The sequence below is a fragment of the Antechinus flavipes genome, chromosome 2, assembly GCF_016432865.1.
Source record: "Antechinus flavipes isolate AdamAnt ecotype Samford, QLD, Australia chromosome 2, AdamAnt_v2, whole genome shotgun sequence".
Taxonomy (NCBI): domain Eukaryota; kingdom Metazoa; phylum Chordata; class Mammalia; order Dasyuromorphia; family Dasyuridae; genus Antechinus; species Antechinus flavipes.
The window spans coordinates 551,572,336-551,587,371 of NC_067399.1; the positions used below are offsets into that span (position 1 = coordinate 551,572,336).

The window sequence follows — 15,036 nt, forward strand, 5'->3', positions numbered from 1 at the left end:
CACATGTGCAAAATATTTAAAGCAATACTTTTTTGTGGAGGCAAAATATTTGAAATTAAGGGAATGCCCATCAAGTGGGGACTAGTTGTGGCATATAAATGTTGATGGAATACTATTGTGTAAACAGGCAGATTTCAGAAAAACCTAGAAACACTTTTAGGAACTGATGCAGAGTGAAATGAGGAGAAAAAGGAAAACAGTGTGTACAGTATCAACAACATTGTATTATCAACTATGAATGACACAGCTCTTCCTCAGCAATACAATGATCCGAGACAAGTACAAAGGATTAATGAAGGAAAATTCAATCCACATCCAGATAAAGAACTGATGGACTCTGATCAAAGCATATTTTTATAACTTACTTTATTCTTTTTCATATTTTTCCTTTTGAGTTGTTTCTTCTTTCACAATATGACTAATATGGAAATATGTTTTACATGTATAACTTAAACTAAATTACCTAACATTTTCAGAGTAGGGAGGAGGAAGAGGGAGAAAAATTTGAAATTCAAAATCTCATAAAAATGAATGCTAAAATTAAATTGTCTTGGACTTTTAATTTGGAAAAAATAAAATACTATTGAGTAAAAAAAGATAAAGAGTTCTCTTCAATAAAAATTTGTACCTCTTTTACCATTTGACCTATTTTTTAAAGGTGTGATTTTCTTCATAATTTTTCTTTGATTCTTTAACAAACTGTTGACTTTTTTTTTCCATGAATTTCTTTTATCACTATCGTTTCTTCTCCCTAATTTTTCCTTTACCTCTTTTATTTGATTTTTAAAATCCTTTTTGAACTTGGAAAGACCTACATGAACCAATACAAACTGAAGTGAGAAGAAACAGAACAGTGTACACAGAAATAGTAACATTGTGTGATGATCAACTATGACTGATTTAACTCTTCTTAGCAGTACAATGATCCAAGATAATTGCAAGACTCATGATGAAAAATGCTATCCATAACCAGATAAAGAACTAATGGAATCGGAATGTAGATGATAGTATATTAATTGCACTTTGTTTTTTTATGACTTTTTTCTTTTTTTGCAAATTGCAACTTTTTTCCAAACTGTTTTTTCTTTCACAATATAGTTAATATGGAAATAGGTTTTACATGATTAAACACATATAATCTATATAAAATTCCTTACTGTCTTGAGGGGGGAGAAGAAAATTTGGAACTCAAAATTTTCTTTAAAAATGAATGTTTACTTGTTTTTACATGTAATTAGAAAAAATAAAATACTATTTTTAAAAATGCTTTTTATGAGTTCTTCCCAGAATTCTTTTGGAGCCTGAGACCAATTCACAGTTTTTCTTTGAGACTTTGACTAGCACTTTTGACTTTGTTGTCTTCTTCTGAGTTTGTAGATCTTTCCTGTAATTATAATAAATTTTTGTGGTTAGGGTCATTTTTTGTTGTTTGCTCATTTTTGTAGCCTTTTTCTTGATTTACAGCTTTATATTAAAATTGGCCTCTGCTCCTGGGGTACCATCTAAGCTTAAGGAGTTTTTTGTGCAGCTATTTTCAGAGCTATTTCTAGGGGTTGTAAGCTTTCAGTTTTTCTAAGATGACATTATCTAAGGAGACACGTGTTTACTTTCCTGGCCTGTGCTCTGGTCTGTGAGTAACCACAAACATTTTTCTTTCCCCTGAAATTGTAACCAGGGTCCCTGTTCCATGTGGACTATTTCTGAAATGCTATTCTATTTGGAACCACAACCTAAGACTGTGCCCTGGATTTGTGTATGGATAATGTAATAGGTTCTGCATCCAAGGTCAGCAAAGGGACCCTTGTAACCTTCAGATTACTTGACTGAAAGTCAAGGGCCAGGAGCTCTGGAAATAGCCACTACTGAATGAGTAGTCCCCAGTGCCTGTTCCTAGTTTCCTATAGCATAGCTTAAACTGGTGCAGCCTGCAGTAGGTTGCACTCCACAGTAATACTCAGTGTAATAGATCCTTCCTGTCAATCTTCTAAGTTGTCTTGGGCTGGAAAATTGTTTCCCTCATCCATTTGTGAGTTTTGCTGTTCCAGTATTTGTTCTGATGCAATATTTAAAGTTAGTTAGAAAGGAATTTGGTAGAGCTCAAGTGAGTCCCTGCCTTTTTTCCAGAGTTCAAGTTAATTACCTAGATTTCCTGTTTTTCTGTATTGGTACATGAGTTGTTAGCATATTGATATGTAGTTGTATGTGTCATAGAGCATTATTACAGCTTAAAATTTTGCAAACCAACTTACAAATATTTCAAGATTCTTTTAAAGAGGCTGGTTATATGATTTTTCCTGTAGCTTATGATTATTAATGTAGAAAAAGGGAAATTCTTATTAAATTGGTTAGAAGAAAATGAGAATGAAAAAAGTTGCTAGTTACTAATATGTTTGGAACTTGATAATAATACTTTTTTTTTTTTTAAAAACCCCAAAGGATTTTGGATAGAAATAGTACATTAAAAATAAATTGGCACACTCTGGTTCCATTAAGTATTTGCTCTTTAAGTACAACTGTTTTACCAAAAGAGGGCGCCATTGTTCTGAAGTTTCACAGTTTCTGCTCAGCTCTTTATTTTAAATCACAAATATCTTTTAAAGTCATCCTGTAAATTTTCTGATAGATTGACACTGCCTCTTGCTTGATCAAGCAAAGGGAAAGAAGAAAAGTCAGAAAAGGCGCAGCACCACTGGATTACTAGGATTACATGCCTCTCCAAAGATTAATCTAGTAAAAGGGGTCTTAATCTGGGGTCCAGGGAATATACCCCTAATTTCAAGGGATCAATGCATTTGAAATTTTTAATATTTTTGATAGTTGCATCTCAATATAATTCATTTTCTTTTTAGTCTACTGTACTTTATACATTAAAAAATATTCTAAAAAGGATTCATGGGCTTGGCCAGACTGTGGATATGACCAAATGGGTTCCTAATACACACTAAAGATTAAAAACCCTTGGCCTACAGAACACTAATATTTAGCATAAAATTTCCCAAAGATAATCAGGACCAAAATGTGAGAGAAAAATCAATACAACCATTCTTCTAAGGTACAAAGAGCTTTTGGTTTTTGAGAAGGAATATCCAGACTACAAAAAAGCACCTTCCACCTCCAGCAGAGAGATACTACTTGATAAATAATGGTAACATGCTTTACCTATAGCATTATAGTTATATCATTTCTGTATAGATTGTCCCTTTTAATCTTGACAGCCATGTTGTTAGGTAAGCTGTGCTATTATTATCTCTGTTTTACAAGGGAGTGAAATGATTGGCTTTAAGTCACACAACAAGATGCTGGGGAATCCATAAATAAGGTGGAAAGAGGAATAAGAAAAAGAAACTCAGGAACATTTGAAAGAAACAGAACACTGAAAATGAGATAAGAGTATCTCCATGATCAAGAAAAATTTCTCATGTCACACAAAGAAAATCATATAAGTAAATGGAAGTCAGTGAATTTTATCAGCTACTAAGTCAGTCAATAAGCATTTATTAAGCACCTGGTATATGCCAGGCACTATGTTAAGTACTGAAGATAAGAGACAGGCGAAATACAGTCCTTGTAAGAGGACTCTCAAAAAATTTGCAGTCTAATGAATTTTTAGGTCTTAATCTTAGATAGGGTGATGGATATCACAGGCAGGAAAAAGAAGGGGTATTGACAGAAAATATTTGGAGAGTATTTAAACTAGAATGTAACAATTCTGGGTTCTAGTCTTGTCTCTATTACTAATGTCATTTCACTTCTCAATGTATCATTTTTCCCCCTGAAAAGGGAATGGATTGAATGAAATGATCTGCAATTTCACTCTAAAATTCAATATTTCTATGATCTACAAATATCATTTTAGAGTTAGTAATTGTGAAAACAGAATCATCTCTTGTTTTTCAGTTACTGTAGTTGTCTAAAATATTGATTGAATATACTAAAACTTAAAGAAATCCACTAAAAACTATGAAATGTGTTATAAAAATATTTGTGAACATATATTTGTGGCTATATTAATAAGAACATAATAATGAAGGATTTAAAAGAATGGAACATAGCTAAAAGTTTAAGATTAGAGTATACTGGAATACACATAATTTACTGGCCATTTATCTCAGCAGTTTTACTTTCATATTCTTAACAACTAAATTTTTGCTTCTTTCCTTTGTAGTTCAAATATACAAATTGCATATGCAGTTTGATTTTTTTTCTTATTGCAGCAATTTTTATCTTTCATTAGGCATAAAACGAGATAGTCAAAGTTTAGGGGCTCATGTTTTCTCATTGACCTGAAAAATAATATATTTTAAACAAAAAAATCATTAATATAGCTAAACATTTGACTGAGTTTCTTTGTCTATATCAACACCATTGTTAGAGAATCTGGAAATGTTTTAAAGATAAATGCTATCTCTGTGTAGTAGATGAGAAAAGCCAATTATCCCACATATAAGGGTTAAGTTAGAGACAGGAAATGTCTTGTCCCATGTCTTTTGCTTCAAGGTTATCTCCCAAAGAACACACAAGAGTTTCACTGCATAGTCTGTATAATAGCAGCTCTCTCTCTCTCTCTCTCTCTCTCTCCTCTCTCTCTCTCTCTCTCTCTCTCTCTCTCTCTCTCTCTCTCTCTCTCTCTCTCTCTCTCTCTCTCTCTCTCTCCTTTCTCTCTCTCTCCTTTCTCTCTCTCTCCTCTCTCTCTCTCTCTCTCTCTCTCTCTCTCTCTCCTCTCTCTCTCTCTCTCTCTCTCTCTCTCTCTCTCTCTCTTTACATCTTTATCTCTTACTCTCTCCCCACCTTCCCACTCCTTTCTCCTTCTTTCCATTTCTCTTAAGGTAAGGTAACATTCCTATAGCTTCAAAAATATAATGCAATTACTTGTGTATTTGACCTTAATTAAAAGTAGGAGAAGCAGTGTGGCTTAGTGGACTAGAACTAGAATCAGAGTAAATGGGTTAAAATCTTGTCTCTGACATTCATTAGCTTTGTGACCATGAGTAAGTCATATAATCTGAGTCTCAGGTAGTTTCCTAAGATTTGTCAACTATGTTATAATCATAATAAATCACATATAATTTGGCTTTTTAAAAAAGAATTAAGCAATCACTTATTTAAATAATTAGAAATGTTATAAATTTCTGGCCCTAAGTATGCTGTTTGCTATGAAAACTGGTTAAATGAGTATATTTACTCCTGAAATTGAAGTAAATACATTAGTCAAGTGTGTAGTTATTATTATTCATCATAATCTAATTTTAAAGCAATCATTATTATTAATACAACCTTTCTTAGTAATAATGAAACTATTACTGCTGGCATGCTTATGAAGAGGGAGTTTTCTCATTGAGAATAGATGGAATCATAGGTCTAGTTTTTTAAAAAAGTAATACAATACCTCGTGTTTATATATGTATGTCCATTACCTGTAGATAAGCAGAGCAGATTTTTTATTCCTTTTTTATAAATAAAGAAAAGGGAGTTTGAGAAATTAGGTGACTTGTTCAAAGTTACACAGACTAGCAAGTAGTTTAGTTTTTTGACACCTAGTCCTGCCATCAAAATTCTTCAACAAATATAGCATATGGGTAAACTGCCCATTACATGAGGATAAAGTCCTAGATAAGAAATATATTCTGTTCTATTTCTTTGTAGTGTCTCACTTTTCCAAAGATTTTCATATCATCGATTTCATTTTATTTTACTATTATTAGAAAATATCATTTTCATTTTAGAGGTAAGTAAAATGTGAATAAGAGAGGTTAAGTGATTTGTCTAAATTTAGTGTTAAAAGTGAGACTCAATCCATTAACTTCCATTCTGAAGCTATTTCCATCATAACATGAAAGCAACTTTCAGCTGCTTTCTTTATGGCTTTTGTTCTATGTCTTTATAAAATGTTTCTATTTGAAAAATATGCACTATGAATGGTATTTGAAGCATATGTGTCTTATTGGAAAAAGAATTTCAACATGGTTTTATTCTTATTGTTGAATAAAAGCCATTTCATTTCATAAAGTGGTGCTTAAAAATGTTTTAATAAGCAAATTATTTTAAAATGCTTTCCCCCCATTATACATGATTTGTAATGTTATATGTTTCTGGTTTGATTATACTTAAATATCTTTTAGGTAAAGACCTGCTATTTTTGGTAATAGAATCAATGCTTCATTCAAATATAATGATTTATTGTATAAAAAGATATTCTGTTCACAAATATCTAAATGCCAAAATATTCACTTCATAGAGCATTATCCATCTCATGTTTTTGAAGAGATTGGGTACAAGTAGGAAATAGAGGGGTAGCTAGTTGATGTAGTGGATAGAGCACCAGCCCTGAAGTCAGGAGGACCTGAGTTCAAATTTGGCCTCAGACACTTAATACTTCCTGGCTATGTGACCCTGAGCAAGTCACAATTCCAGTTACCTCAGGGGGAAAAAAGAGTAGGAAACAGAGAAATTAGTAAACTAATTGGCATGTTGCTTCTAAGAGTTTAATATCAAAAAAGAGTCCTAAAAATCATAAGTAGGAGAGAAGCCATTTGCAAAGTGGCTAGAGGGCTAGATTTGGGGTCATGAAAACTTGAGTTCAAAACCTGACTCAGGCATGAAATGCTATGAGCATAGAAAATGTGAAAAGTCTGAGAAATTATAAATTTTGTGAAAAATCAGTCAATCATAAGCATTTATAAAGCACTAATGCCACCCACAGGCACTATGCTAGGTACTGGAGAAACAAAGATGAAAATAAAATTGTCTGCTCTCAGGAAGCTTACATTTTATAGGGAAAGACAACATGTACACACACAATGTGATGGGAAATGGAATGTTGTGTATTAGGAAGAGCAAATCTGGTTTGATTGTGCCCATATGGTATGTGAAGGGAAGTAATGTATAATAAACCTGGAAAGGTAGGTTGGAAGTGCTTTGTAAAAGACTGCAAAGATTTTTTTATTTGATTCTACCCACAATGGAGATTATTGAACAAGAAAATAATATAAAACATTATAAATTTTATAATATAAACAAGGGCTCTAATGGATAACTATTCAATTATTTATAAATGAAGGAAATTATTTGACATAGAATTTCAAGAACATACTTTTAATGCCAACACAAAGGTCATAGAATTTTAGATTTGGAAATGACTTTGGAGATCATCTACTTTAGATTTTTCCCTTTACAGATGAAGAAACTGAGGCTAGAAAAATTAAATGATTTACCCCTAGTTATACACCTGGCTGGGGCTAAGCCATTTTTAAAGCCCACAGCTTCCAATCCAGTGAATCATATCAGCTGTGTAAAAAAAAGTGTTAATAAGTATTAACATACTTAATTTAACACACTTTATAATTTAAGACTATTTTGCAGTTTTTGTGGTACCTTTGTAAGAATGGCTGATTAATATTAGCATAATTTTTTTCAAGGTGAAGAAATGAAATTTAATTATTGCCTTGGGACAGCAGAATAAGTCATTAGTGCAGTTAAATCTAGAAATTAGATCTCTAGTCTAAAGACTTTCCTTAATGCATTGATTAAAGCTCTGTTCACTTTTTCCCATTTCCAAAAATATTTATTAATATTAATATTTAATTGTTTTATCTTGAAAGAATTATGCTTAGAAATAGTTCACTCCTTAAAGATTCTCTTGAAATCAGTTCAATTTATCTCTATTGAGATAATTCTCACACCTTCATATTCAGCCCTAGTTTCTCTTCTGAGCATAAAATAATAATAGGACTTCTTAGGAATTTTTTGAGAATTAAATGAGATATTTGGTATATCACCTGGCACATAATAGAAACTTTATACATGTCTCTTTTCTTTCTTCCTTTCTTCTTTTTTTCCTTCCTTCCTTCCAAGATATAGTCAAATATCCCTAATTTGGAGATCTGAAACTAAATGTCCTCTAGATATCTCATACTTAACATATCAAAGAAGAACACATTATCTTTCCTTTCTAGTCTTCCCTCTTTTCTGAGGGAAATTGGCTTAATTAAGCCAATTGGCTTAATTGGGCACCACCATTCTCCCAATCACCCAGGTTAGAAACCTTGGTGTCAGTCTTAATTCCTCATTCTCACTCACCTCTTATATCCATTTTGTTGCCATATCTTGTAAATTCTACTATCATAATATCTTTCCAAAATATTCCCTTTATTCTACTCACAGTGACCATCTTAGTTCAGGCCCCATCATTTATGAATTGGATTATTGCAATAACCTTCTAACTGATTTCTGCCTCAGGTGTCTTCCCACTAGATCCCTGTCAGCTTTCAGGATGATTTTTCCAAAGTAGAGTTCTGATCATGCCATTCTGTTTGATGAGCTCCAATAGCTATTATCTCCAGGATTGAATATAAATTTCCTCTGGCATCTAAAACTGCATAATCCTGGATTTTTCTTATCCTACTTCTTTACTCTCACAAACTTTATGATCCAGCTTTACTGGTCTTACTTCATCATTCCTCATGTTCCTTCTTCCTGTGTCGTTCCATTGCCTATACCTCAAGCCTGGAATGTTCTTTCTCTCTCACTTTCATCTCTGAATTTCCTTGACTTTCTTCAAGACAATTCCAATTTCATCTTCTGCAGGTTTTCCCTAGTCCCCTTATCTATACTTTCCATATACTCTCTATCTTGGTGATGCTTAATTATTTATTTCTTCTTTCCATTAGAAAAGAAGCTCCTTATTGAGCTGGTTTTGTTTTTGTTTTTTGAGGGTTTTTCGGTCTTTTTTCATATGTTCCACACAACACAGTGCTGGTGCCCAGGGTAGCATGTAATAAACTCTTGTTGACTGCCTGGTTTTGTTTTTAATGTTTTAATTATGAATTGGCAGACATAAAACATTTCCATATTCAAAGAACACAGAATTATATGAAATCATGAAGTCTCTTTTAAAAGTATATATTAAATTTAATACCATAACACGAACACTTCCCTATTTGTATTCCTTTCAAAACTTTTTCTGTATTTTTAAAATGTTTCATTTTCTTGTCTTTTTTCTGTATTACTTTCACACTTCCCCTCCTCCTCCCCTCCACGCCCCCCCCCCCCCCACTTTCCTTTACAATTTCACTCTCTCCATCCCAAATCTTTCCTTGTTTAAAAACAGGTAAGCAAAACAAATGTAAATATTTTGTCTGAAAATGTCTCATTCTGAACTTCTGGTCTACCTCATCTATGCTGAGAAAATTTTCTTACTCAGAATAGGGCAGAAAATGTTTGTCTTTATTAACATTACATTTAATTCATCTAAATCTAGTTAAATTTCTATATTACATAAAAATTGACTAACAGTGTGAATTATGAGACTGTAACTGAGTTTGAAAATTCTGATGATTTACTCTGCATTTATAGCTTATGGCCTTCCTGAAAATCCTCTTCTATAGAATTAGAACTTTTAATTTATGGTTATATTTCTGTATTCTTCTGAAGACCATTGTTGTACTATCATCTTCACTGCACAACGATTGTTATTATTTTTAGAGGTAGATCAACATTTAGAGGAAGAAGTGGGATGATGAGAAATGAACTATTATTTGACATATGCCACAAATGGCAATGGAAAGCAGTAATTCTAAATAAGCAAGAGTAACTCCACTGCAGGTAATTGCAGGATAACTTGTGAATATCTTAAATGTCTTTTTATAATACATATCACTTGTTACTTTGGGGAAAAATATAAATGATTCGGGATTTTCTTTGCTTAGGTCACTGATAGCTTATCACCACTGAAAAAAGTCTCAAGATATACTATTCACTCTATTCCTTTTATTCCCCAAACATTTTTATTTAATGAAAGCCACCTACCTACCTTGGTGCTGAAAATATTATTTTGCACCTCAGATACTTGGACTTGAGCATACTAATATGCTGTACCTTCTTAATTTTTACTTTTATATGTATATGTAAATTTTAAAATTGGAGACATTTTTTTTCTCAGCCAATCTTTTGGCAATCCACAGTACTGTTTGTAAAAGTGGATTTTCTCAAAAACAGTTTTAGATATTTATATAAGACTTTAAAGTTTTCAAAACTCTTTTACATTATGACATTTGAGCCTCACAACAGCCTTATGAGGTACATAGAGCAGTATGACCTCCATTTTATGAATGAGGGGACTGAGGACAAGAGCTTCAATCAAGTGGCTATATTCAGAGGTGTAGTAAGTGTCAGAGATAAAAAATAAACTTGGGCCTCTTCTCAATCCAAGTCCAACATTCTATACACTTTCATACTGAAGTATAACTGAGTAGTCAAGTAGGGACATTAGCCTATGTGAGTTTCAATTTTCTCATTTGAAAAGAAGGCTGGACTACCTCTAGGGTTCCTACCAACTCTGAATATACTCCCACCTTGTAATTAAGAGGGCTCAAAGTATGGTCTAGTGAATAGAGAGCTGGCATTAAAAGCCAGGGAGATCTGGGTTCCAAATTTTGCCTCTGACATAATCAGGATGTGTGACTCTATATGAGTCACTTACCTTTTCATAGCTCTAAGCAACTCAATTAGACTCTGAGAAAGATGCTGACCTGTCTTGGTAGTAATCTTTGCCAATGAAGTTCTAGTTCTAATCCCTGTCTCAGAACTAAAAGTAATATTTGTCATCATCACTAATTTCAAAGGCCATTTTCACCTTGTGCCCTTGATATGGAAGAAATGTTTGGTGGAATGAATTAACAGTCCAAACTGTTAAGTTTGGTGTTAAGACATATCTGAGCAATGGTGGTGAGTTGAAAAAAGCTAGCTGCCTGGTCAGAGTGGAAGATGCAGTAGTTTGTGATTTCACTGAGGACAGATGGTAGAGTGGGTTAGATATGCTGAATGATTTGACAGGTGTCAAGAAAGCTCCACCCCACTTTCATTTTATTTCATGACCCAGACAAGCAATCTTTAGAAATTTTATTTGCATGTCTTTTCTTGTTTTTTTTTGCAAAGAAAATGTAAGAAAAACAACCCCACCATCAACTCCCTCTCCCCACAAAAAAGCTCTTACAAAGCCCTGAAAAACAAAATGCTGGGAGGGGATATAATGCTTATCAGTCCTAGCAGGCTTTCTGATACTTTGCACAAAAATTTTTAATAGGGGCTGTGGGATGAGAACATAAGATTAAAAAAAAATGTTTGATCTAAAAGGTGATAAGTGATAAAAGTCATAATTTGTCAGACAGCACAAGAAGAGAATGGATTTAAATGTGTGACTGAGGATGTTCTTCCTCCTACCTCTTCCTAATTTTTGCCTTAGGCAAAAATTTTTTTGCTTTAGGTCCAGTCTTAGAGAGACAAGATTAGGGTGAGCACAATTTGCAACCCTCCAGGTACAAAAAAACAAGTCACCGGAGGAATCCCCCAATCCCAGCCCCCCAATCAAACAGGTGCCAGCAGCTAGCAGAGTAACATGCTCAGGCGAAGAAAGAAGATCCAGAAATTTTGAAAAAGGACATTTTAAAAAAAAGGGGGGGCGAAGAAAAGGAATGGAAAAGTAATCTATGCATCCAGCATCAGCACGAAGTCCCATTTCCATTTTTCTTTCTCTTGCCGAAGCAAGCGACCCCCGCAGCCGTCCCCACCTACACGCGCACAAACACGTTCCTAGCTCCTCTAGCCTGGCAGAAGCCTTTCTCCCCCGGCCTCCGGGACAACACGGGCCGCTTTAGCCCCGCAGGTAGCAGCAGGGCTGACGTAGACCCGAACCCGACCAGTGCAGACGTGGGCAGTTCCACCGTCGGTGGGGCCGCGAGAAGAGGCGGGGGGCGGGGGGCCCAGCGTGGCCAGGCTTCCCCCCACCCCCCCGGCGGGGCTGAGGCCAGACCCCTCCCTTTCCTTTTCCACGTCAGGTTTCTGGGGAGGCGAGGCCGCAGCGGTTAGACGGGGCGCGGGTGTGGCGCGAAGGGGCACCGGCGGCGACGGCACGCCCTGGCTGAGCGGTAGCTCGGCTCGCTCTCAGGCCCGGCGGATAACGGGCTCTGGGGGCTGGACAGAGGGGAGGGTACTGCCCCCGGGGCTGAATTCCCGCCCAGCTCGCCTCCAGCCCCAAGACCGTTAGTCGCCTTCCCCACTCCTCACTCTGGGCCCCGGGGGTGGCTATCCACCTCTTTTTGCCCGGGGTGCAAGAGAGCTGGGGACAAGAGCTGCGAGCGCCTGGGATGGGGGGATGTTAGCCGGGAGGAGGAAGAGGGAGGGAGCAGAAGGAAGGAGGAAGAAGGAGGGGACTCAGTAAGGGAGGGTTCTTTTCTCTCTCAGTCTTTTTATTTTTTTATTTTTGGCCAAACTTTGGCCACGTGAACCGCCCCCCATTCACTTTTGCGCCAATGGGGCAGCGAGGACGGATCCCGAGCGAGGCCACGGGACCACTGCCGCGGCAGCCGCTTCATAACGCGCTGTGCGTGACGTGAGGGGCTCCTGTTGCAATGGCGAGCTGAGCCGGAGGATGTGCAGCAGCAGCGGCGGCGCCGCCGGCGACTACGAGGGCAGGGGTAGCGCTAGCCTAGAGGAGCCCAGCCAGTCCGAGGGGCAGGGGAGAACCAGGGAGGGGAGATCCACGTTGCTACTCCGGCCCCGAGCCGCCGAGCGGGAGCCCTCGTTGCCGCTCTCTGGTCCCTTTGCCGTCTCCTCTACCTCCTCCTCCTCCTCCAGCGCCGCTGCGCGCCGGGCATGGTCCCTTCTTAAAGGCGCAGGACCGCGGCGGGGGTGGGAGGGGGGGCGCGGGCAGAACAAAGCGCCGGTGCTCGCGGGGCGAGCTAGGGGCCTGCGGGCGGATTAGAAGGACCCCGAGGAGCCATGGGTATGCGGGACCGGCCGCAGGCGCGGCCGCGCTGCCTGTCCCCGGCCCGGGGCCGCTAGGACAGACAGGGTGGCCTCCCCAAACCGGGGCATCGTGACGGGCCAGCTCTCTCCCGCCGGCCGGTGAAGAGAGTGGACAAGGGACTGCAGCGGGCGAGCCCCCGGCTGGAGCCGCGGAGCGCAGTGGGGTCGGGCCGACTCGGAGGAGGCTGCCCTCAGGGGAGGTGGCTGTTTTTCAGGGGGTGAGGGAGGCTGTGGGGCCGGCGGGCAGTTGGGGAATGGCTGGGAGAAGCCGCCGCTCCTGGCTCAGTGTGTTGCTAGGGCTCATCCTGGGTTTCATCCTGGCGTCACGGCTGATCCTGCCCCGCGCTTCAGAGCTGAAGAAAGCGGGTCACCGGCGCAAAGCCAGCCCGGAGGGCTGCCGTCTGCAACAGCAGCTGCAGGACCTGCCATCGCAGCAGCAGCAGCAGCAGCCCCCAGTGCTGTCGCTCAACGGGGTGCGTGAGGACTCCCGGAGCTCGCTATTCTGGCCTCCGGAGCTGGCCGCTGGCGGCCACCCCGACGACCTACCCCGGGCCAAGAACTTTCTTTTCGTGGGAGTCATGACAGCCCAGAAGTATCTGGAGAACCGAGCCGTGGCCGCCTACAAGTGAGTGTTGCCTGCGTAGGCTCCGCATCCCAGGCAGGTCCTCAGGGCACATCTGATTTCATCTTCATTCCTCACCCTAGCGACTTGAGAGGGCGGGGAAGTTCCTTTTGAATCTGCTTGTCTGTTAGATAAGACTTGCTAAACCTGGAGGAGAACTGTAGTCATTCTCTTGTCTTTGGGATGATGGGGAGTGGGGGAGGGCCTCTGTAGATGATAGAGCATTAGATACTTCCCTAAAGCTGTAGCCCCTTTCTTGACAAAGCTAGAGGGATTTTAGTGCTTATCTGGATACATACCTTCCTTGGATTTTCACCAACACACAAAGATACATACATTTTTTAAGTTAGGCCAGGAGTTAACCTGAGGTCCATGACCCATTCGACTCCTTGGATAGGTTTTCAATGGGATCTGTGAATTTGAAAAAGGAAAATACTTTCATTTCTATTTTCATTAATCTCTAACTGAAATTTAGCATTCCCTTAAAATATTTTAATGCATTATTCCGAGAGAATCAATCTCTCTCTCTCTCTCTCTCTCTCTCTCTCTTTCTCTCTCTCTCTCTCTCACACACACACACACACACACACACACACACACACACACACACTCCCGGATTTAGACTTTGAGAACCCTTTTGGAATGAGCATTCCCTCTTAAAAATTGAAGGAAGCCTACTAGGAATTCTGCCACTCCAAACTGAATTTGTCCAAACAGCTGCTATATTCTGAAGCACTTAAAACTTTCTGGCATTTAACAGCCAAAAGAAAAGTGTCTTTGTTGTTGATTAAGATAGCTATCCTAATAAATCAAGGTTAATTTTGATTATTGTAATTGGACTCCCATAAATGGAAGAGCAAGCAGAGATCTATTGTAATTCTGTAATAGAATAGGAATCTTATGTGTCTTTAAGGGTACTATATTTTTAATAACAAAAAAAATTTAAGAAGTAATGGTTTTCAAAAAATATTCAGACATGTATTTTTAAAAATTTAGACCTTTTTTCTTTTTTTACTGGGTGTGTTTGAGGAGGGCATGATATCTATGTACTTAATGAAAGAATTTGAATTCGTAAAATTAAGAATAATTATTGCAGTATCGATGTTATTTAGAAAAATTGAAGGGTTCATGTTTAGGATAAGCAATAGACTTTATAAATAGAATTTCTGGAATGATGGCAGACAGTTAAATTATGGCTGAAACTGAAACTGAAATTTTACCATGAATTAGATGGTGGAAAGATAATAGGAGATGGTGGAAAGATAATAGGTCTATTTTCCTGGAATTGAGTCTTTGAAATTTCAAAAATTGAATCTTTTATGATTATATGTGAAAGATTTCAAGACATGTCAGGAAAGTTGATTTTCTTATTTATACCACCACAGTACTAATACATTGGGAAAAAATTTTCCAGAATATGAGAAAGTTGAGTTGGGATCCATGTCTTATTGCAAATATCTGGTTTGTATCCTAGATCATGTCTGAGTCATTATTATCTTCAGTCTCCATTCCCCCACTACCTCCTCTTCCCCATCTTGTTCCCCTCCACCCTGCAAAATAGTAGTTAAAATCAAAAAGAAATCTGTGACTGAATATACCAAAAGGCAAGAAGA

At 38.0% G+C, this 15,036-nt stretch overlaps 1 protein-coding gene across 1 annotated transcript in view; it reads left to right on the plus strand.

Annotated features, from left to right (window-relative positions):
• Positions 1-10,505: 10,505 nt before the first annotated feature.
• CHSY1 (chondroitin sulfate synthase 1) overlaps positions 10,506-15,036 on the plus strand; it is an 84,024-nt gene continuing 79,493 nt past the window's right edge. Inside the window, exon 1 of the mRNA XM_051980978.1 lies at positions 10,506-13,426. Coding sequence (XP_051836938.1) covers positions 13,056-13,426 — 371 coding nt within the window. The 5' untranslated portion in view covers positions 10,506-13,055. The remainder of the gene's footprint in view (positions 13,427-15,036) is intronic.